The sequence below is a fragment of the Ovis aries genome, chromosome X, assembly GCF_016772045.2.
Source record: "Ovis aries strain OAR_USU_Benz2616 breed Rambouillet chromosome X, ARS-UI_Ramb_v3.0, whole genome shotgun sequence".
Taxonomy (NCBI): domain Eukaryota; kingdom Metazoa; phylum Chordata; class Mammalia; order Artiodactyla; family Bovidae; genus Ovis; species Ovis aries.
This window is the reverse complement of record NC_056080.1, coordinates 36,809,200-36,833,346: the sequence shown is the minus strand read 5'-3', so window position 1 is coordinate 36,833,346 and position 24,147 is coordinate 36,809,200. Positions and strand designations below refer to the sequence as shown.

At 41.5% G+C, this 24,147-nt stretch overlaps 1 protein-coding gene and 1 pseudogene across 1 annotated transcript; both read right to left on the bottom strand.

The window, feature by feature from the left end:
* Positions 1-2,206: 2,206 nt before the first annotated feature.
* Positions 2,207-22,319, bottom strand: LOC101119796 (ferritin heavy chain-like; annotated as a pseudogene).
* A 507-nt stretch (positions 22,320-22,826) lies between these two features.
* On the bottom strand, positions 22,827-23,546 carry LOC114111581 (ferritin heavy chain-like). Its single transcript, XM_027963417.1, has one exon. It carries the CDS (start codon positions 23,544-23,546, stop codon positions 22,827-22,829), a length of 720 nt encoding a protein of 239 aa, XP_027819218.1.
* Positions 23,547-24,147: the final 601 nt, after the last annotated feature.

The window sequence follows — 24,147 nt, the reverse complement described above, 5'->3', positions numbered from 1 at the left end:
CACAGAAGAAATAATACTGTATGTTCTGAATATTTTTTCTCAGACACAGACAGCCTTAGGGTTTACATGGGAACATATTTTATCTGGTAAATAAGAACACATTGAAAGAACGGAAGAGTTTTAAAAGGAGAACAGAAAAAAAAGAAAAACAACAGAAAATCAGGTCAACTCTTTCCTTGGGAAACCTTTTTGCTGGGAAATAATGTCTACCCACTGTCAAGAAGATAAGGTAATAGGGTCGCACCTCTCCACATCTACAGAGGAGGAGCCAGCGGCCACACTGAGGTCAGGAAGAAGCTGATTTTGAGATCAACTGAGTAGACATAGGTGGCCACAGTCTGGAATGAGGTAACCATCCAGATGGGCCCAGCAGCCCTCTAGGTGTTCCAGCACCTCATCCCATCCTCTGAAGGTTGGGGCTGCCTATGCGCTGAAGAATTGATGTTTTTGAACGGTGGTGCTGGAGAAGACTCTTGAGAGTCCCTTGGACTGCAAGGAGATACAACTAGTCCATTCTGAGGGAGATCAACCCTGGAATTTCTTTGGAAGGAATGATGCTAAAGCTGAAACGCCTGTACTTTGGCCACCTCATGCAAAGAGTTGACTCATTGGAAAAGACTCTGACTCTGGGAGGGATTGAGGGCAGGAGGAGAAGGGGACGACAGAGGATGAGATGGCTGGATGGCATCATGGACTCGATGGACATGAGTCTGAGTGAACTCCAGGAGATGGTGATGGACAGTGAGGCCTAGGGGGCTGCGATTCATGGGGTCGCAAAGAGTCGGACACGACTGAACAACTGAACTAATGCCGTAATCTCCCTACTTCCTTTCTGGTCAGCTTAATCTACTCCATGACCTCAACCCGTCTATGTATACGCTAATATATCCCATATGTGTATTTCCAAACCTGATCTCCCACCCGAGCATCACATTCATTTCTCTGGCTGCCTGCATGACAGTTCCACTTGGGTATCTAATAGGCATCCCAGATTTTACATGACACGTCTTCCCAGCTCCTCGAGTCCCCCTGAAGACACCCCCAGCTTCATAAATTGCACAACCATCAGGCAGGGTGTTCAAATCCAAACTGGATCCTAGGTTACTTTCACCATTTCCCATCCGTCACCTCTGGTCCATAAAGCAAACATTATAGACTGATGCAATTCATCTGAAATTTGTCTACATCTCTTCCTCTGCCAGCGCCACAGTTCAAGCCACCATTGTTTCTCTAGGCCTGCTACAGAGTCTCTAAATTGGTCTTCCAGCTTCAACTCTCTTCACTCTCTGCATTCTTCAAAGCAGCCAGAGTCAGAATCTTAACATTCAGAGAGATTCATGCTGCTTGATATTCAATACTACAAATTGACCTTCAATCTTGGCCTTATGGTTTTCAGTCCTTTTGAGGTAATTTGGGGCTTGGGGTGCCATGAAACCTTAATGGAAGGCAGTGCACAATAAAAATACTTGTGCATGTTTTGTAAGGACAACATGCATGTCCAGCATGGTGACCTAGGGAGTCACCCCTTTGTCTGTGGACAGTCCAGCCTAAGGCTCAGTTACCTTTGTCACCGTGGCCCAGGGTGAGCTTGTCAAAGAGGGTCTCCACCAGTCTGGTGTCTGTGATCTCCATCCTGCTTCCCAGAATCAACGAACACTAACATTTATATATTTTAGCAAACTCAGAGTTTTCAAGTAAAACTTAGGAACCCTTTATTTTAATCCATGACCCATCCCATTCTCTTCATTCTTCCTCCAGAGGCACCATTATTGTGATTTTCATACTTCTGCTCTTCACGGGCACCCACATTCACCAGCGCCTCACCTCACCGCCCCCCCCCATATACCACATTGCTTATTAGGGGGAAATGGATTTTGTATTTTCCAGGGTCCCATGGAACCCCTTCTCCCTCCCTCTGTGGAAATCCCAACCTGTCTGTGGACAGGGCATTGGAAGCTGGAGAGACTCCTGGATACATGTTTTAAAACTTGAGAAGTTAGGAGTTTGCACACACACATCAACCAGAGACCTTTATTTCTTTAGGAACCAATCACTTTATTGCAAGGAACGGCAAAATTGAAAGAAGAAAAACTTCAGTGAACTTTTCTGCAAGGGCAGTACTGGGGACTGCATAGCAGACAGAGTGACCTTGTGCAATCACCCCTGATTCTGGGAAAAGTCCACTTTTGGACTTAGAGTCCAGGTATCAGTCTTTCTTGTCACCGTCACCCAGGGTAAGCTTGTCAAAGAGGTACTCTGCCAGGCCGTCTTCCGCGGACCCCGTTTTCCTCAGGATGCTGACATGGCCCGCCAGCTCCTTGATGAACTCCACCTGCTGGTTCAGGTAGCCGGTCTCCAGGAAGTGGCACAGGTGGGGGTCGCGCTTTTCAGTGGCCAGCTGGTGCAGGTCGAGCAGGCTCTGGTTGATGTGCTCCTCCACGTTCAGAGCATCTTGCATGGCTTTGAGACCACTCTCCCACTCTTGGGTCTCCGGCTTCCTGATGTTATGGAAGGAGACGCGGCCCCACGCCGGTTCTGCAGGGACATCAGGCTCTCAGCCCTCTTGCTATGCTCGTGGGAGTGGAGCAGGAAGAAGCGGGAGAAGTGCTTTAAGCCCACATCATCACGGTCGAGGTAGAAGGCCACTGCCAGGCACTGGAAGGAGGCGTGGAGCTCCAGGGCAGCGTGGCTGTTGAGCGCGGCCTCACACTCTGGGTGGTAGTCCTGGCGCACCTGCGAGGCGGTGCGGGCAGCCTGACTCGCGCCGCAGGTGTGCCAGGTGAGAAGGCTAGAGTGACGGTGAAGCCACGGCGCCGGCCCAGGTGGCCTGGGAGAGTACCCAGGGTGGACTGTGAAGGTGGCCTGAGACAGGCGGCTCAAATCAGGGCGGCAGCTCTGGGATGAACTGGAAGTGGGTTCCGTTACCAGGTTTACGAGGGGGACGGAAGTTCCATTTCTGTTGGAGACGGGGCGTGCTGGTGGGCGGAGCTCGAGCCCAGTGTTCCAGGTTCCACCAGAGCCTGGGTGGGGCAGAGACTGAGCTGAGCACCTGGCATCTATTACACTTTAAATTTTGCTGTAATCATCCATTCTATCAACATGCATCTCCTTTGTGTGGTAGGGGGTGTGTGTCAGTTCCTTTGGGTGTATGTGACGTAAAACTTCTAAGGTAGTATAGGGACCCTTCCAAATGCTAAAAGCATGGCATTTCTCTAACATCAGAAAACTTATGTGGATCGCTCTTCAGATAGATGTGTCCCTCTGTTTTGCCTCATGTCTGCTCGGAGAAGGCAATGGCACCCCACTCCAGTACTCTTGCCTGGAAAATCCCATGGACGGAGGAGCCTGGTAGGCTGCAGTCCATGGGGTCGCTAGGAGTCAGACACGACTGAGCGACTTCACTTTCACTTTTTCACTTTCATGCACTGGAGAAGGAAATGGCAGCCCGCTCAGGTGTTCTTGCCTGGAGAATCCCGGGAACAGCGGAGCCTGGTGGGCTGCGGTCGATGGGGTCGCACAGAGTCGGACACGACTGAAGTGACTTAGCAGCAGCAGCAGCAGCTGCTCTAATTTGGGTTCTTTTCCTGGTCAAGTAATTCACTGTCTTTGGGGTGAAGTTTTGGGAGATTAAGCTGATCAAATGCCACTTTGGTTTTGTCCAAGGTAAGGAAGATTGGGGTAGGGTCAGAGCTTGGGTGTGGCAAACAGAACTGTTGTTCAGAGAGGTGCTCTTCAACCTCACAGTCCACCAGGACCTTCTGCACTGCTTGGATTTCATCAACTCTGTTCTTGAACTTTCTTTGAATGTGCTTAGCTTTCTACTACAGGCATATTATTTTTCTTTTTTTTAATGAAGAATGGTTGATTTATACTATGTTAGTTTCAGGTGTACAACTTAGTGATTCAATATCTCTATAGACTATACTCTGTTCAAAGTTACTATAAAAATGATTGGTTCTATTCCCTGTGCCATATAACATATCTTAGTAGCTTATTTATTTTATGCAGAGTAGTTTGTTTCTCTCAATCCGCTACTTCTGTCTTGTACCTCTTCCTTTCTTTCTCCTTCTCCCTTCTCCCTTTCTGTCTCCCTTTCCCTACGAGTGGAACCTGTTAACCACTAGTTTGTTATCTAAATGTGCAAATCTATTTGTTTTGTTACATTCATTTGCTCTATTTTTAGATTCAAAATATAAGTGATAGCATACAGTATATGTCTTTCTCTGACTTATTTCATGAAACATAATATCCTCCAGGTCTGTTCGTGTTGTTGCAAGTGGCAGATTTTGTCTTTTTATGGCTGAATAGTATTCCATTATAGTATTCTGTACAGCACAGCTTTATCCATTCATCTGTTGATGGATACTTGGGCTATTGTAAATAATGTTGCTATGAATGTTGGGTTCCACGCATCTTTTCAAATTAGTGTTTTTATTTTATTTTCTTTGGATATATGCCCAGGAATGGAATTGCTGGGTCATACGGTAGTCCTATTTTTCATTTTTGAGAATTCTCCATACTGTTTTCTACAGTAGATGCACCAATTTACATTCCCACCAAGAGAGTACTAGGGTTCTCTTTTCTTCACATCCTTGCCAACACTTGCTATTTGTGGTCTTCTTGATGATAGCCATTCTGACAGGTATGAGGAGATTTCTCAAGTGGTTTTGATTTGCATTTCTCTAATTAGTGATGTTGAATATCTTTTCATGTGCCTGTTGGCCATCTGTATGTCCTCCCTGGAAAATGTCCACTCATGTGTTCTGCCCATTTTTCAGTTGGGTTGTTTGGGTTCTTTTTTCTTTTTTTTTATTGAGTTGTACGAGCTGGTTACATATATTTCATATTAACCCCTTATCATTCATATCATTTGAAAATGTTTTCTCCCATTCAGTTGGTTGTCTTTTTGTTTTGTTGATGCCTTCCTTTGACGTGCAAAAGTTTTAAATTTACTTATGTCCCATTTGTTTATTTTTTCTTTTATTTCCTTTGCTTAGGAGACAGGTCCAAAATACTGCTGCCTTTCATGTCAAATAGTGTTTTTTCTTCTAGGTGTTCTATGGTTTCTGGTCTAACATGTAGGTCTTTAATCCAGTTTCAATTTGTTTTTGTATATGGTGTGGAAATGTTCTAATCTCATTCTTTTACATGTAGCTGTCCAGTTTTCCCAGCACCACTCATTGAAGAGACTGTCTTTTTTCTGTTGTATATTCTTGCTTTCCTTTGTGGTGGATTAGTTGACCATAATGTACATGGCTTTATTTCTGCGCACTCTATTCTGTTCCACTGATCTGTGCATCTGTTTTGTGCCTTTTTAGCTACTGTTTTGATACTGTAGCTTTGTAGCATAGTCTGAAATCACAGTGCATGATAGTTCCAGCTTTGTTCTTTTTTTCTTAAGATTGCTTTGTCTGTGTGGTTCCATATGAATTTTAGAATTATTTGTTCTAAGTTTTGTGGAAAATGTCATGGGTATTTTGAGAGGCATTGCATTAAATCTGTAGATTGCTTTGGACAATATGGACATTTTAACAGTATTCTTCTCATCCATGAAGGTGCCATAGCTTTCCCCTTCTTTGTATCATCTTCAGTTTCCTTCAGGAGTGTTTTATAGTTTTCAGAGTATAAGTCTTTCACGTCCTTGGTTAAGTTTATTCCCATATATGTTTTGATGTGATTTGAAACGAGGTTGTTTTCTTGCTTTCCCTTTCTGATAGTTCATTTATTACTAATTGAACTTTACTGCTAGTAAACAGTCTGTTCAGATTTTTGTTTCTTCCAGATTCAGTCTTGGAAATTTTTGTATTTGTAGAAATTTATTCATTTTTTCTAGGTTGTCCAATTTGTTGGCATATAACTGTTTGAAATATTCTTTTATGATTTTTGTACCTTTGTGATATTAAATATAGTTTCTCCTCTTTCATTTCTTATTTGGTTTCCTTTGGTCCTCTCTCTTTTTTTCTTTAGGCTTTTGGGTTTGTTTATCTTAGATTTTCTTCCTTTTAATTTTTAGTTGGATGATAATTAAATATTGTGATAGCTTCCGCCATCCATCAACATGAATCAGCCATAGGTGTACCTATGTCCCTCCCTCTCAAACCTCCCACCCCACCCCCTATGTTGTCACAGAGCACTGGCTTTGGGTTCCCTGCATCATACAGCAAATTCCCTTAGGCTATCTATTTTATGTATGGTAATGTATGTTTCAGTACTACTTTCTCAGGTCATCTCACTCTCTCCCTCCTGCTCTGTGACCCTGTCTGTTCTTTATGTCTGTGTCTCCTTTGCTGCCCTGCAAATAGGATCATCAGTACCATCTTTCTGGATTCCATATATGTGCATTAATATATGATATTTGTCTTCTCTTTTTAACTTAGCTTCAGCTTGTGCAATGGGCTCTAGGTTCATCTTCCTCGTTAGAACTGATTCAGATGTGTTCTTTTTTATGGCTGAGTAATATTCCATTGCTTACATATACCACTATTTCTTTATCCATTCATCTGCCCATGGAGATCTAGGTTGCTTCCATGTCTTAGCTATTGTACCTAGTGCTGCAATGAACATTGGGGTTACGTGTGTCTTTTTCAATTATGCTTTCCTCAGAGTACATGCCCAGTGGTGAGATTGCTGGGTCATATGATAGTCTTAATCCTAGTTTTTGGTTGTGTTTTTAAGGAATCTCCATACTGTTCTCCATAGTGGGTGTATCAATTTGCATTCCTACCAGCAGTGTAGGAGGGTTCCCTTTCTCCACACCTTCTCCAGCATTTATTGTTTGTAGACTTTTTGACGATGGTGATTCTGACCAGTGTAAGGTGATACCTTGTTGTAGTTTTTATTTGCATGTCTCTAATAATGAGTGATGTTGAGCATCTTTTCTTGTGTTTATTAGCCATCCGTATGTCTTCTTTGGAGAAATGTCTGTTTAGGTCTGCCCACTTTTTGATTGGGTTGTTTGTTTTTCTGGTTATTGAGCTGCATGAGCTGCTTGTATATTTTGGAGATTAATCCTTTGTCAGTTGTTTCATTTGCTATTACTTTCTCCCATTCTGAGAGTTGTCTTTTCATCTTACTTCTAGTTTCCTTCATTGTTCCAAAACTTTTAAGTTTAATTAGGTCCCATTGTTTATTTGTGTTTTTATTTTCTTTACTATAGGAGATAGGTCATAGAAGATCTTGTTGTGATTTATGTCAGAGTGTTCTGCCTATGTTTTCCTCTAAGAGTTTTATAGTTTCTGGTCTTACATTTAGGTCTTTAATCCATTTTAAGTTTGTGTGTGTGTGTGTGTGTGTGTGTGTGTGTGTGCGTGCGTGCGTGCGTGCGTGCGTGCGTGGTGTTCGGGAAAGCTCTAATTCCATTCTTTTCCATGTAGCTGCCCAATTTTCCCAGCACCATTTATTGAAGAGACTGTCTTTTCTCTGGTGTGTATTTTTGCCTCCTTTGTTGAAGGTGCCCATAGGTGCATGGATTTATCTCTGGGCTTTCTATCTATACAAATATAGACCAATGGAACACATTGGTCCCTATTGCTGTTTTTGTGCCAGTACCATAGTGTCTTAATGCCTCTAGCCTTATAATGTGATCTGAAGTCAGGGAAGTTGATTCCTCCAACTCCATTCTTCTTAAGATTGCTTTGGCTGTTTGGGGACTTTTGTGTTTCCATACAAAATTTGAAATTATTTGTTCTAGTTCTGTGAAGAATACCATTGGTAGTTTCATCGGGATCACACTGAATCTACAGATTGCTTTGAGTAATATGGTCATTTAAGACAAGGGTGCCCACACTCACCACTGTTATTCAACATAGTTTGGGCAGTCCTAGCCATAGCAATCCGAGAAGAAAAAGAAATAAAAGGACTCCAGATTGGAAAGAAGAAGTAAAACTCTCACTGTTGGCATATAACATGATTCTTTCATAGAAAACTCTAAAGATGACACCAGAAAATTACTAGCCCTAATCATTGAGTATAGCAAAGTGGCAGGGTATAGAATTAATACAAAGAAATCCTTTGCGCCCCTATACACTAACAAAGAAAAGTCAGAAAGTGAAATTAAGAAAACAATCCCATTCACCATTGCAACAAAAATAATAAAATACTTAGGAATAAGTTTACCTAAAGAGAGTTTACAAAAGACCTGTATGCAGAAAACTATAAGACACTGATGAAAGAAATTAAAGATGACACAAACAGAGAGGTATACCACATTCTTGGATTGGAATAATCAATATTGTGGTTTTATCTTTTCAAAAAATAGAAAAAGCTCTTGGTTTCATTGATCTTTTCTCTTGGTTTTTGAGTCTCTCTTATTTTCTCTCTGCTGCTTATAATTTCCTTCCTTCTACTAACTGTGCTCTTATTTTTCTAATTCCCATAGATGGCAGGTTAGGTTGTTTAAAGTTTTTGTCTCTTGTGGTATGCTTGTATCACTATAATGTTCCCTCTTAGAACTGCTGTGGTTGTGACCCATAGATTTTGGGTTTATTCTGTGGGTGTTTTTTTTTTTTTTTTTTTTTGCGGTGGTAGTGGTTGTTTGGAGAGGGGACCATACCATACAGCATGTGAGATCTTACTAGTAGTTCCCCAACCAGATTTGAACCTATACCTCCTGCATTGGAAGGGCAGAGTCTTAACCACTGAACTGCCAGAGAAGTCCCCTTATCTCATAGATTTTGGAAAGTTGTGTTTCCACTGCCATTTGTCTTGAGGTATTTTCTAATATCCTTTTTGATTTCTTCATTGACCCACTGGTTTTTGTAGTGTTTTCCCGTTTTTCTTCCTGTAATTAACTTCTGGTTTTATACCATTGTGGTCTGAAAAAATGCTTGATATACTTTCTATCCTCTTAAATTTGTTGAGACTGGTTTTTTGGCCTTAGTATGTGATCCAACCTGGAGAATATTCCATGTACCCTTGAATATGCATCCTGCTGTTTTGGGATAGAATGTCTTCTAGATATCTATGAAGTCCAACTGGTATATTGTGTCATTTAAGACTACTGTTTCCTTGTTTGATTTTCTGTCTGGATGATCTGTCCATTGATATAAGTAAGGTGTTAATGTTCCCTACTATTATTGTATTATTGTCTGTTTCTCCTGTTATGTCTGATCTATTTGCTTTATATATTTAGATGTTCCTATAATAGATGCATATATGATAACAAATGTTATATCCTCTTCTGGTATTGATCCCTTTATCGTTATATGATGCTCTTCTTTGTCTTTTGTTATAGACTTTGTTTTAAAGTCTGTTTTGTCTACTATGAGTATTGCCACCTCTGCTTTTGTGTCATTTCCATTTGCATGAGAAATCTTTTCCCATCCTTTCACTTTAAGCCTATGCTTGTCTTTAGTTCTTAAATAAGTCTCTTGTAGGTGGCATATAGATGGTCGTTTTTTTTTTTTCCTATCCAGTCATTCACCTTTTTTCTGCAGATTGGATCATTAAGTCCATTGAAATTTAAAGTGATCATTGATGTGTATGTACTTATTACCAGTTTGTTATTTGTTTTCTGGTTGTTTCTGTAGTGACCCTCTGTTCTGTTCTTCTTTTCATTTCTTCCCTGATGATTGGATGATTTTCTTTAGCGGCATAGTTGTGTTCCTTTCTCTCTAGTTTTTGTAAATCTGTAGGTTTTTGATTTGTGGTTACCTTGGGATTCAGATATGGTGACTTATAACTATAATTGTTTTTAACTGGTAGTCATTTAAATTCAAACATATTGTAAAAGGTCTTCATTATTTTAGCTCCCTTCCTTCACATTTTGTGTTTTTGATGTCATACTTTACATCTTCATATTGATGCCTTAACTGTTATTGTATTTATAGTCTATTTTTCAGTTTTTTGTCTTTTAATATCTATACTAGCTTATTTAAGTGGTTACTCCATAGCTTTTACTATATATTTGCCTTTACTAGTGGGGTTTTTCCTTTTCTGTACATTCTTAGTTCTTGTTGTAGCCTTTGATTTTCTATGCAGAGGAGATTCTTTACCATTTTCTTTAGGATTGATTTATTATTGATGTACTCTTAGTTTTTGCTTCTCTGCAAAGTTCCTTATTTCTGTTCCAATTCTGAATGATAATTTTGCTGGGTAGGGTATCTTAGGTTATAGAGTTTTCCCTTTAATCACTTTAAAATACCATGCCTCTACCTTCTGGCTTGCAAAGTTTCTGCTATCAGTCAGCTGATAGCATTATGGGTGTTCCCTTGTATATGATTCTATTTTTCTCTTGTTGCCTTTAGAATTCTGTTTAATTTTTGCCATTTTAATTATGATACATTCTGGTGTAGGTCTTTCTGCTTTCCTTTTATTTTGGACCTTCTTTGCTTCCTATGCCTGGATAACAATTTCCTTCAGGTTTGGGAAGTTTTCACCCATAAATCTATCAAATTTATTTTTGACCTCTGTTTTTTTCTTATTAACTATACTCCTTTATGACTTCTATAATACAAATGTTAGTATTATTTGATGTTGTCCTAGAGGTCCCTTCAGTTCTCATTTTTTGAACTGGATTTTTTTTTTTTTTTTGCTGTTCTGATTGAGTGGTTTTCATAATCTTTCAGATCTCTTATGCATGCTCTGTATCACTTAGTCTGCTGTTAATCCCTTGTAGTGTTTTTTTTTTTTCCATTTAACTTATTGTATTCTTCAGCTCTGACTGGTTCTTTTTTATATCTTCTAGTTTCTTGTTAAAATTCTTGCTATATTCATCTATTTTTTCCCTAGTTCACTTAGCATTCTTATTACTAATTATTTGAACTCTTTATCTGGTCAATTAATTATCTGTTTCGGTATTTTTTCATTTTTCAGAGTTTTTTCTCGTGTGTGTGTGTGAAATAAATTCCTTCATCTTCTCATTTTGTTTAACTTTGTCTGTCTCTCTGAAATTAGGTAAAACGGCGACCAATCCCATTCTTGAAGGCGTGTCCTTTTGTGGGAGCATCCTTATACAATTTGTGTGTGCACAGTAGCTTTGGTGGTAGAGCTGAATCTGAAGCGAGCATGAATCATATCTTCGCCAAGGATTTCCTGGCAGCTATCACCTTGGTGGGCAGTAGGGCTGGAGTTGGAGGAGCTAGAGTCAGAGCCACATATGAGATGGGGCTTCTCCTATGCTGAGTGGCAAATGCCACTCTGTTTGGGGTGGGATTGAGTCCCAAAGTGCTGGAGCAGAAGCCTAGAGGGTTGGGTCTAAGCTGGTTATGTTTCCTCTAAATGTATGTTCTCCCTTCTCCCAGCATCAACATTTTGACCGTGGAAGGGAGCAGCGCTGGAGCAAGAGGGGCCAGAGTGGGTTCCGTGTGTGGGTCTGGGCTTGTGCTTGGTTCGTCCCAGCACCCAGTCTGAGTTCCAGATATTCCTGACCTGCTGCCTCCCTAGAGTGCCATCATTGGCTGCCCTTGCCCCATTTAGATGTAGTGCTGGGTCTGAGCCAGCTCCATACCCCACAACTGTGCGCTCTCTTCAGCAATGGCAGCCTTTGCCTTAGTGGGGAGCTGTGTGATGGAGCAAGACGGGCCAGAGCATGCACTTGGAGTAGACTGGGGTATGCCCTAGGGTGGTTGCAGGAAACTGGATGGAGTCCCAGTCAGTCTCAATCTTCTTCCTCTGCCTTGTTTTAACAGCCAGCAGGTGTGTACATGAGTGGGGTCTAGGTTTCTCACAGCACCCTTGCCAGTGCTATTGGTCTTCAAGCCAGTCAAGGGGACTCATCTTCCCCGGATAGACCCCAGGTCTGGGGTGCCCAGTATGTGGTTTGAACCACTCACTCCCCAGGGAAGATCCCAAGCACATGTGATCTCCCTCGTCTGTGTTCCCTGCTAGGAGCACAGGTCCCAATCCTATTGCTTCTCCTCCCTCCCTCCCTCCCTCCCTTCCTTCCTATGTGTATCCTTCTTCCTGTCTTCATTGTAGAATAGAAGAGCCTTCCTGTCAGTCTCCATTTTGTTTTCAGTGATGAATTACTCCACGTGTAGATGTATTTTTGATCTGTTCATGAGAGGAGGTAAGCTCAGCGTCCTCCTCCTTTGCTATCTTGATCTCCCAGTAGTCTGCTGCAGTTACTTTTAATCCTCTGGTTTTATAATTGTGAAAGCATATCATGGTTTTATCTTTCAGGCATGCCTCAAAATCTCTGGTTTGCTAACTATATCCTTTCTCATTTAGAGAATTGTTTTTGTTTCTAGCCTGCCAGTATGCGTCAAGTATCACTTTTTACTATTTCAAAATAAAATGCTTGTTTTTTTTTAAAGTTAATACATGTTCATGGCTTAAAAACCACATAGTTTTCTCTCTGTAGTCAATCAGTGGAATATTACTTACTAGAATAAGGAGAAGAAAGAGGAAGAAAAAGAAATAATACGCATGTGAAGAAAAATCATAGACACATAAGGGAGGAATCTTTAGAAACCTATTCTTTAGAATCATGTCACTTTTGAGTATACATGGAGCAATTACTGAGACAGACTAAATTCTGGGCCACACAACAGGTCTCTGTAAATTTTAACAGATTTAAATCATGCAAGATATGTTCTCTGACCACAGTGGGATTGAACTAGAAATCATTAACAGTAAGATATTTGATAAATCCCCCAATATTTGAAAGCTAATAATACAATATACTTCTAAATAATCCAAAAGTCAAAGAATAATGGGTGTATCAAAATTATTTGGAATGGATCCATGGGCAGAGGAGCCTGGAGGGCTACAGTCCATAGGGTCACAAAGAGTCAGATGTGACTGGAGTGACTTGGAAGGCAGTAAGTAAAATCCAACACATCAACATTTGTGAGATGTGGCTAAATCAGCGCTTAGATGGAAAAGTATAAGAACCAAACGCGTATATTAAAAAACAAAAAGAAGTCTGAAATTATCGAACTTCCCACCTTAAGAAATGGAAAGAATGAGGAACAAAAGAAATCTAAATCAAGCAGAGGGAAGAGTTTGTTGCAAGTCAAGCAGTGTCTTGTAACCTGGGACAAAGCTAAGATGTTGAGGAGCATGGCTGCCATTATTGGGGGCTGGCCCCAGGGAGAGACCAGTGGGTCAACTTTAGGGTCTGTGGTTGAACTGGCCATTTGGAATAGACGTCTAAGTGAGAACTCTTTCTACTGTGTGATGATGAAAGATACTGAAACAAAGACCTGGGACAGACTGAGAGTTCCTTTTAGGCTCTGCTGCTAAGTCACTTCAGTCATGTCCAACTCTGTGCGACCCCATAGAAGGCAGCCCACCAGGCTCCCCCATCCCTGGGATTCTCCAGGCAAGAACACTGGAGTGGGTTGCCATTTCCTTCTCCAGTGTATGAAAGTGAAAAGTGAAAGTGAAGTCGCTCAGTCCTGTCCGGCTGTTCGTGACCCCATGGACTGCAGCCTACCAGGCTCCCCCGTTCTGGGCTGAGGTACATTGAGGTGACTACCTAAGGCTTGGTCCTTTGAATGACCTTTGTGCCTGGAAGCAAGTGACTGGACAAAAAGAGCCAATTCAGAATCATATGTCCTTCTTGTCAGTTATCTAACTTCCTGCCCCTAGGGAAAAAGATGGAAATCCAACCTACATGCTAAGATTGACCTTGAAGCATGATACATCACCTTTCTAGATTTTCCTTGGTATGTTTTAAAAATTTTATTTTAATCTGTATCAAAAGGCTGTATATGGCACAGTTCCATTTATGTGAAATGTCTAGAATGGACAAACCTATAGAGAAAAAATGTAGATTAGTATTTGCCAGGGGCTGGAGGGAAGGGGAATGGGGAGTGACTGCTAATGGGTATGAATGGGTACATGGCTTCTCTGGGGGATAATGAAAATGCCTTGAAATGATGTAGTCGTGTGATTGTTGCATTACTCTTCGAATGTACTAAAAAACATTGAGTGGTATACTTGGAACCGTATGGTATGCAATCATATCTTGATAAGGCTGTTATTTTTTTTTTAAAGGAGCAGTGTGTCAGCCAAAGATCAGACTGTGCAACAGAGATGAAATTCAGAGTAGGCTGTGCAGCTCATTTGTCATGAAATGTTACTACTTTCATCACTTGGCAATATTGAAGGAAGCAAATTTTCACGTTAATGATGGCTTCTTTTCTACCACCCAGCAGTAGAATAAGATGAATAAAACATTCAGAAAAAAAAAGGATTGAATACTCCTTATGGGAAAAGGAAACTGGTAAAATTGAATCCATCAATGAAATGAAGGGAAGTGAAGTCGCTCAGTCGTGTCTGACTCTTCACAACACCATGGGCTGTAGCCTACCAGGCTCCTCTGCCCATGGGATTTTCCAGGCAAGAGTAGTGGAGTGGGCTGCCATTTCCCTTCTCCAAGGGATCCTCCCAACCCAGGGGTCGAACCCGGGTCCCCCACATTGCAGACAGATGCTTTACCATCTGAGCCACCAGGGAAGCCATGTACCCATTCATACCCATTAGCAGACCCTTCCCAATCCCCTTCCCTCCAGCCCCTGGCAAATACTAAGCCCTATTATTGAATCCATCAATAATTACTTGTTAATTTCTGTGTGTGCATCAATAATTACTTGTTAATTTCTGTGTGTGAAACTGTTCTAGGTATACTACAGAAGAAAGAAATCCTTGAGAAACAAGTTCCTGGCCTATAAATACTCTGTCTTTTAACATCCATTGAATTTGACTTTTCAGCCTCACCCATACTAAATGTATAGGGCATTTTTGTTTGTTTTCACTATTGGTCTGCCTTTAACATGCTTTATTCAGCATCCATCTTGAGCAGATGCTCTTGTTGGCCACCAGATGGAAGCCTAACAACATCTACATTTTCAAATGCTTGCTTTTTGCAATCACTTGATTTATTCAAACTGGATTTGTGGCATGAACAAAAGATGTCACCAGATTTTTCTTTAAGCTGTCATTGGTTTTTAAAGTCTGAATTGTCATCTGTGTTTATTGCACAGTTGCCCAGTCTGAGTAATTTACTGATGTTGCTGTCAGTCATTACAGTCATCCAAACCATGTCAGTCTAGCCTGCCACCTGTTTAGAGACCCAAGATGGACTGAGATTGGACTCTTACCATTCACCTTCTCTCTGCCACTCCGAGAATTCCCTTTCCTTGTGGTAGATTGCATTATTGACTCAAAATTCTTTCTTCCCTCCCTGTCCTAATCATGGCTTCATTGATGGTGGTAAATACTCCTCTCTTCCCTGACTTGGGGTGTTCCAAGCCAATTGTTTTGGTCAATGATATATGAGAAGACCTAAGGTTTGTCAAGTTTGACCAAAAGATGTAAGTGTGCATGCATGCTTGGGCATGGCCTCTTATGTTTCTTCCATCCACCATTTGAAGAACATGTCCTAGGCAGGTTGCAGAGAAATGAGACATATAGAACATAAGGGAATCTAGCTCAACCAAACTCAACCTAAAGCCAAGCCTAGCAGGTGGAAGCTGACTCCTGCAAATGTCATTCTGCAGACCTGCAATGTGATTTTGAGGTTGCTTGTTAGACAGCTTTACTGCAGCAAAATTTGCATAGGGAGTTGCCTTAGGCAGAGTTTCATACCTAGGTATTTTATAAATGTGGTTCCCCTGTATGGAATGATAGCAGCCAGAATTTGGTTACTGTCAGTTATAAATATAGTAGCTGTGAGCCATTGCAAATCGATACCTGTTCAAATCACTTTTCTTGTCCCAATTCACTTCAGCAAGTGCTTGAATGCAAATCTGTTGAAGAGGATAAGTTTACCTTTATGTAGTGTCTTAAGACTCAGTTACCATGAAAACCAGTAAGCTCAAGGAGCAGCATGACCCTGTATTCTACATGCAAAGAAAGAAGTATTTCCTAGGTGCCAGTTATTTGGCTTTGGTTCTTTACAGAGGAGGTACGATAAGTTTCTTTTATAAAGTAGCATATGGTGGAGATGGCTGACAGGTACAGAAAAAGATGCTCAACATCATTAATCATCAGGGAGATGCAGAGCAAAACCACAATGAGTTATCACCTCAAGCCTGACATCAAAAAGAACACAAATAATAAATGTTGGAGAGGATGTGGAGGAAAGAGACCCCTTTTTTACACTGTTGGTTGGAATGGAAATTGGTGAAGCCACTCTGGAAAACAGTATGGAGGTTTCTCAGAGAACTAAAAATAGAGCTACCATATGACCAAGCAATTCCACTTTTCAGTGTATATCGGGGAAAGAAAAATAAAAACACCACTTTGAAGAGAGATATGCACCCCATTGTTCATAGTAGCATTACTTATGATAGCCAAGATTCCAAAGCAACTCAAGTGCCCATCAACAGATGAAGGCGTAAAGAAGATGTAATATATGAGTGCAGCAGTGCAGGGGACCTTTTGAAGGAGGTTGCCATTTTCTTCATTACCTCCACCATAGTTTGGTCTCAGGTCAGACAACAGGGAGGAAACACAGCCCCACCCATCACCAGAAAATTGGATTAAAGATGTACTGAGCATGGCCCCGCCCATCAGAACAAGACCCAGTTTCCCCCAGTCACACTATTCCATCAGGAAGCTTACAGAAGCCTCTTACCTTATCCATTAGAGGGCAGACAGACTGAAAACCACAGTCACAGAAAACTAATCAAACTGATCACACAGACCCCGACCTTATCTAATTCAATGAAACTATGAGCCATGCCGTGTAGAGCCGCCCAAGACGGACAGGTCATGGTGGAGAGTTCTGACAAAATGTGGTCCACTGGAGAAGGGGATGGCAAATCACTTCAGTATTCTTGCCTTGAGAACCCCATGAAAGGAATGAAAAGGCAAAAAGATAGGACACTGAAAGATGAACTCCCCAGTTCGGTAGGTAGGTGCCCAATATGTTACTGGAGAAGAGTGGAGAAATAACTCCAGAAAGAATGAAGAGGCAGAGCCAAAGCAAGAACACCACCCAGTTGTGGATGTGACTGGTGATGGAAGTAAACTCTGATGCTGGAAAGAACAGTATTGCATAGGAACCTGGAATGTTAGATCCATGAATCAAGGTAAATTGGAAGTGGTCAAACAGGAGATGGCAAGAGTGAACATCGACGTTTTAGGAGTCAGCAAACTAAAATGGACTGGAATGGGAGAATTTAATTCAGATGACCATTATATCTAGTACTGTGGGCAAGAATCCTTAAGAAGAAATGGAGTAGCCCTCAGAGTCAACAAGAGAGTCCAACATGCAGTTCTTGGGTGCAATCTCAAAAATGACAGAATGATCTCTGTTTGTTTCCAAGGCAAATCATTCAATATCACAGTAATCCAAGTCTGTGCCACAACCAGGGATGGTGAAGTAGCTGAAGTTGAACTGTTCTGTGAAGACCTACAAGACCTTCCCGAACAAACACCCAAAATAGATGTCCTTTTCATTACAGGGGACTGGAATGCAAAAGGAGGAAGTCAAGAGCTACCTGGAGTAACAGGCAAATTTGGCCTTGGAGTACAAAATGAAGCAGGGCAAAGGCTAATAGAATGTTGCCAAGAGAACACACTGGTCATAGCAAGCACCCTCTTCCAACAACACGAGAGAAGACTCTACACATGGATATCACCAGATGGTCAATAGTGAAATCTGATTGATTATATTCTTTGCAGCCAAAGATGGAGAAGGTCTATACAGTCAGAAAAAAACAAGACCAGGAGCTGACTGTGGCTCAGATCATGACTGCTTATTGCAAAATTCAGACTTCAGTTGAAAAAAGGAGGGAAAACCACTAGACCATCCAGGTATGACCTAAGTCAAATCCCTTACTATTTTACAATAGAAGTGAGAAATAGATTCAAGGGATTAGATCTGATAGAGTGCCTGAAGAACTATGGATGGAGGTTCATGACATTGGACAGGAGGCAGGGATCAAGACCATCCCCAAGAAAAAGAAATGCAAAAAGGCAAAATGGCTATCTGAGGAGGCCTTACAAATAGCTTAGAAAATAAGAGAAGCTAAAGGCAAAGGAGAAAAGGAAAGATATACCTATCTGAATGCAGAGTTCCAGAGAATAGCAAGGAGAGATAACAAAGCCTTCCTCAGTGATCAATGCAAGGAAATATAGGAAAACAACAGAATGAGAAAGACTAGAGCTCTCTTCAAGAAAATTAGAGATACCAAGGAAACATTTCATGCAAAGATGGGCACAGTAAAGGACAGAAACGAATTGGTATGGACCTAACAGAAGCAGAAGAAATTAAGAAGAGGTGGCAAGAATACACAGAAGAACTATACAAAAAAGATCTTCGTGACCCAGATAACCACAATGGTGTGATCACTCACCTAGAGCCAGTCGTCCTGGAATGTGAAGTCCAGTGAGCCTTAGGAAGCATCACTATGAACAAAGCTAGTGGAGGTGATGGAATTCCAGCTGAACTCTTTCAAATCCTAAAAGATGATGCTGTGAAAGTGGTGCACTCAATAGGCCAGCAAATTTGGAAAACTCAGCAGTGGCCATAGGACTGGAAAAGGTTAGTTTTCATTCCAATCCCAAAGAGAGGCAATGCCAAAGAGTGTTCAAACTACCACACAATTTTACTCATCTCACACTCTAGCAAAGTAATCCTCAAAATTCTCCAAGCCAGAGCTCCCAGATGTTCAAACTGGATTTACATGTTTTTCAGTGTTAGCCAAATTAAATTTCCTTTTAGGAAGAGAAAGACTATGCATATTGTGATTGCCATGAGGGCACAGTCACCATAGTACCAACAATACCCCAACCAGGCATGGCAGACAGTAATTATTAGATAATTATTATTTTTACAAAAAATTATTTTTACAAAATGAATGATTTAACAACCAACCAATGAATGCAATCATATGCTCTGGTTTTGTGGCTACAGAGTACAGGTGGAACATTAGCAGTGCTGGAAACATTTTCAGTGATAGCAGTTTATATAGTTGAGGGCTGGAGAACTTTACTGAGGGAAATTTTTTAAGAAAGAACTCTTCAGTCTTCAAAAGCAGATACTAACAAGGATGTGAGATTGAAGTGTATAAAATCTGAATGTATATAGAGAAAATTAATGTAAATTTGTCTTTTAAAATTCCAGGATGCATAGTCACTCTTTGGAGGTTGAAAAAGTAGTTTAGGTCAAATTAAAGACACCGGTGCCTACGTTACAAAGCAGAGACTGGAGGTGAAGGACATGTTTCACCAATAGGGTGTATAGCCTCAACATATTGATGAGGTTAATAAAGTATTAGATGAACTCATGGAATATAAGAGTTTGCAAGACAATTAAGAGGGGGTTTCTGGCATGATCTTTAGCTTTTAAAGTCAGCAAAGAGAGAAAAGTACCAAATAGGATAAGAATCAATTTGGTTCTATTAATGTCATCTGAAATACTGATTGGACAGTGGGTGGTATTTCATATGTTACATTGCTGTGTTCTGATGAAAGTGATTAATAATATACACTGTTTTGAAAACATACAAAAGACTGTGAACAGTATGTAAAGACTGAGCTAATGAAGGGCTTGTGTGAAAGTAGCTGTAAATCTGTGCTGGGCCCAGAGTGCTGGAAGTGAGCCACACTAATGGATCATATACCAAAGCCTTGGTATCAACTGCCCCCACTCTTTTCAGTCATCACCATCAAACTGGGCTGTAGAATCCTAACTTCTGGTCTGGGATTATGTGGGGAAATGTCACATGAGTGCATCTGCCAGGGGAGAGGAAGGGATGGAGGAGATGGTGGCGCTGGTGGTTGAGGGCCCTGAGTAATAATACTGTCTCTGAAGAGAGAAGAGATACTTACATGGGAGAAAAACTGTTTAGGGTCTGAAGTCATGATTCACATGTTATCATTTGGATCCCTTAATCATATTTACAGTTCAGAAACAACACATTTTGTAGACTCCTCCATGTTAGGAAACAAGCTTCAAATCATATTTCAATGTTTCCAAAATCGATGCTAATCCTTTTAATCAGGGGTGCTGAATAAACGTGTTGCTTTGTTAAACTGGGAAATAGTTCAAGTGGCCATGACCTACACATTAGATTAGTTCTTCAATGTAATAACTTGTAAAGCTACATTTTGTAAATGGGACATCAAATCATTGCCTTTCATCTGCTTTTGAAATCTTAATTGCCAAAGGGAATTTTTTCGAGTAAAGTTAATTTTGGAAGTTAAATATAAATTTTTCACATTGTCAATCAACAATTTCAAAAAAAGCATAACCATATGTTTCTTATACATAAAAACAAAACTACATGTTGTCCTATTTTCTTCATATCTCTTCGCATGCAGTGAAACATTTATGCATTGGTTTTGTCAGGAGTGAAAAATATTTTCTCAAGTTATCCAAGAATGTTGGTATATAAATACTAAAAAATGTTACCACAGAAGGTTCTAGAATATATTATAAAAATGGTATAAATACTGAAAACTCATCTCTTATGAGATATATGAATGTGAAGGAGAACTAACTAGATTTTATTCAAGTTATTTTGGTTATTATTATAAACGAGATTTACCTTAAAACAGTGTTGTAAATTTCACATTAAACTATTAAAATACTGTTTTTGCAATACTTTGTAACAAAACTATACTGGTGTGCTTTGGAAGGTATGAGTTATCTCTAGATTGTGGTCAGTTTCAAATGTATACAAAAGTAGGCAGAGTATTACAATAAATCCCCATATTCCCGTTGTTACCAATCCAAACTTGGGTCCACTCACCCTCATTCAGTAAAGCTAATCTATTGACTCTGCGTTTTGGTGCAAAGAAATGCAGCATTTGCTGCAGGGAACCAAGCAAGGAATTCAGGATAGCTAATGCTCAAAACACCCAAACTTCCTGATAGGTTTCAAAAGTATTTTGAAAGGCAAGTTGAGGAAGGGGCATCTCAGGGTATGTGATCAGCTTGTGCATAGTTCTTTGATTGATTGATGGTAAGGTACCAGGGCGATGTCACCGGGGTCAACATTATCAATCCTTAGGCACCAGTAAGTCTGGAGGGAGGTACATGCTCAGATCATCAAGTAGTTAAATTTCTTCCGTTTGGTGGTGTTAAATTTTACAAAAAACATTATTTTGACCGTGCCATGTGGCTTGAGGGATCTTAGTTCTCCGACCAGGTGACCAGGGCTTGGACCTGGGCCCCTGGAAATAAAAGCCCCAAGTCCTAACCACTGGCCTCCCAGAGAATTCTCTGGTGATGGTTTTAACATCTGTAAAACAACTCAGGAAATGTACATAAAGGTATTATTACTTAGGTACTTCAGAGAGGAGCTAAGGCAGAGGATATGGGGCAGGGGTCTTTCCTAGAAAGGACCCACAGTGTTCTGCTCAGTTATACCATCTCCCACCTTCAACAGTTACTGACTCCTGGCAATATTTCCTCACCCATTATTATTTTGAAGAAATGCTAAGATATTTTATGCATAAATATTTCAGTGTGCATCTATATAACAGAACTCTTTGTTAAATCAAATAATACCACACTACCTTTAAATGTGCTTTGAATAGTTTTGTATTTATAACTGGAAAGGCAAAGCAGTTTCAAAGATGAGAACTTTGCTCTCAAAGTGTCTTGCATTGTAGGAGTGAATGTCGCCAAGGGACCATTTCATGTAAATTGGCAGTTATGTGAGCTATAGCTCTGAAGAACAGTGCACTTCAGTCAACAAAAGTTGATGAGCTATGCTTTCCCCATCTGACTGGAAAAATAAAACTGCAGAATTACATACCAGCAAATATGGAGGTACTGAAGTGCTTTCTCAAGTCTTAGGTTTACTATGTTAGAAGTTGAAAAAAAAAGATACTTGTTGGTCCCGTTTGTAATATTAAGAGGCATCTTGCAAACCTGCTCCAGTCATAAATATAACCTGGGAAGACTGGTTTTTAAAAATTTCATATTTCCAGCCCAGGTACACTAGAGGTTTGTAAGAGTGATTCCTAACAGTCTGTGCTTTGTGAAAAAAGTACTGTGAAGAAGTCAGTTCTTTATTTTTCTTGAGATGGTCATACTTAAAGTATGATGATTGGCAATGCTATTTCATAATTATTCTTAGGTATTTGACATACTCTATGTAATGTATGAATATGTTGAGAAAGGAATGTTTCCTGCCATATCAATGAATCAGACATTTTTTATATCATATTTTTCAGCCCTTCCATTGAGGTAAATTTTGAGTGGTATCATGCTACTTTATCGCAGGGTGGTACGGTTCAAGTAAAAAAATCACACATGGATGTTTTGTAAGGGCAGCATCCATGGTCAACAGTGGTGACCACAGGAAGTGTGTCTCTAGGAAAGCCAGCCCTGCTGCACTTAGATCGTCACTGAAGCCCAGGGTGAGCTTGTCAGAGAGGGACTCTGCTATGTCAGCATCCAGGGCCCCCATCTTGCTACCCAGAAGTCTGCTTCAAACAAAATGAAGACCCCTTGATTTCATTCCCCTCCCAATCCCTTTCCCTTCACTATTTCTGGAGATCAACCCCAATCATGATGTTCAGGCCATATTTTTACATCTCGTCTACTCACAGGCACCCACATTTACCAGGGCCTCACCTGACCCACGCCCACCCCATATACCACATTGTTTATTAGGGGAAGGTACATTTTGTATTGTTCAGGGTCCCATGGGTCGCCTTCTTCCCTCCCTCTGTGCAGATCTTGAGCAGCCTGTGGACAGGGCATTGGTAGCTCAAGCGACTCCTGGATACCTGTTTTAAAACCTGAAAGGTTAAGGGTTTGCATGTATGAATCAACAAGGGACCTTTATTTCTTTCGGAAGCGATTTATTGGAAGAACTGGCAACACTGAAAGAAGGAAAACTTAAATGAACTTATTCTGCAAGGGCAATACTGCAGTCTGCATGGCAGGACTCGGGGGAAAGTCCAGTCCAGGCTCAGTCCTTCTTCTCGCCGTCACCCAGGCTGAGCTTGTCAAAGAAGTACTCTGCCAGGGCACATTCTGGGACCCCCACGTTGCTCAGGTTGCCGAGTTGGTTCCCCAGCTCCTTCATGGACTCGACCTGCTGGTCCAGGGAGCTGGTCCCCAGGAAGTGGCACAGGTGGGCGTCACTGCTGTTGGTGGCCAGCTGGTGCAGGTCGAGCAGGCTCTGGTTGACGCTCTCCTCCAGGTGCAGGGTGTCTTGGATGGCCTGGAGTGCGCTCTCCCACTGTTGAGTCTCAGGCTTTCTGATGTCAACGAAGCAGATGCGGCCCCCACGCTGGATCTGCAGGAACATCAGGCTCTGGGCTGTCTTGCTGTGCTCAAGGGAGCGGAGCAGGAAGAAGCGGGAGAAACGCTTCAAGGCCACATCATCATGGTCGAGGTAGAAGGCCACGGCCAGGCACTGGAAGGAGGCGTGGAGCTCGAGGGTCGCGAGGCTGTTGAGCGCGGCCTCACACTCCGGGCGGTAGTTCTGACGCACCTGTGAGGGCGATGTGGGAAGCATGGCGGGCCACTCCCCATCCCAGGGAATGGCTGCTGGGACCAGGCGTTTATGGGGCAGGAATCGGCGGGGGCGGGGGCAGGGGCGCGGGCGCCAGCGGTCTTCTCGGAACCTTCCCATGGCGGACGATGTGGGCGGCCGGATGCGGGCTCTGGGCCAAATGGCAGGCATTCTGGGTGTGGGCTCTGGAATAGGCGGATAATGGGGTCTGTTGGGCGGGGTCAGCGCCTGGGCTTGTGATTGGTTAAGGAAGAGGTCACGTGTGTGGGTGGGATCTGTGGGCAGGGCGAGACCACTGTTTATCAAAGCCAGGGTGAGGCAGAGCCACTTTGAGCTGAGTAGTTCACATCCACAAAGTTTTTATTTATTTATTTTAATATAAGTTTATTTAATTGGAGGCTATTTGCTTTACAGTACTGTATTGGTTTTGCCATACATCGACATGAATCTGCCACGAGTGTACTCCTGTTCCCCATCCTCAATCCCCCTCCCACCTCTCTCCCTATACCCTCCATCTGGGTCATCCCAGTGCACCAGCCCTGAGCATCCTGTATCATGCTTCCAACCTGGACTGGCAATCTGTTTCACATATGATAATATATATGCTTCAATGCCATTCTCCCAAATCATCCCACCCTTGCCCTCTCCCACAGAGTCCAAAAGACTGTTCTATACATCTGTGTCTCTCTTGCTGTCTTGCACACAGGGTTATCATTGCCATCTTTCTACATGCCATATATATGCATTAGTATACTGTATTGGTGTTTTTCTT

Coding starts and splice junctions, on each gene's coding strand:
- LOC114111581 (XM_027963417.1), bottom strand. CDS start 23,546: ATGCCTGCCATTTGGCCCAGAGCCCGCATCCGGCCGCCCACATCGTCC.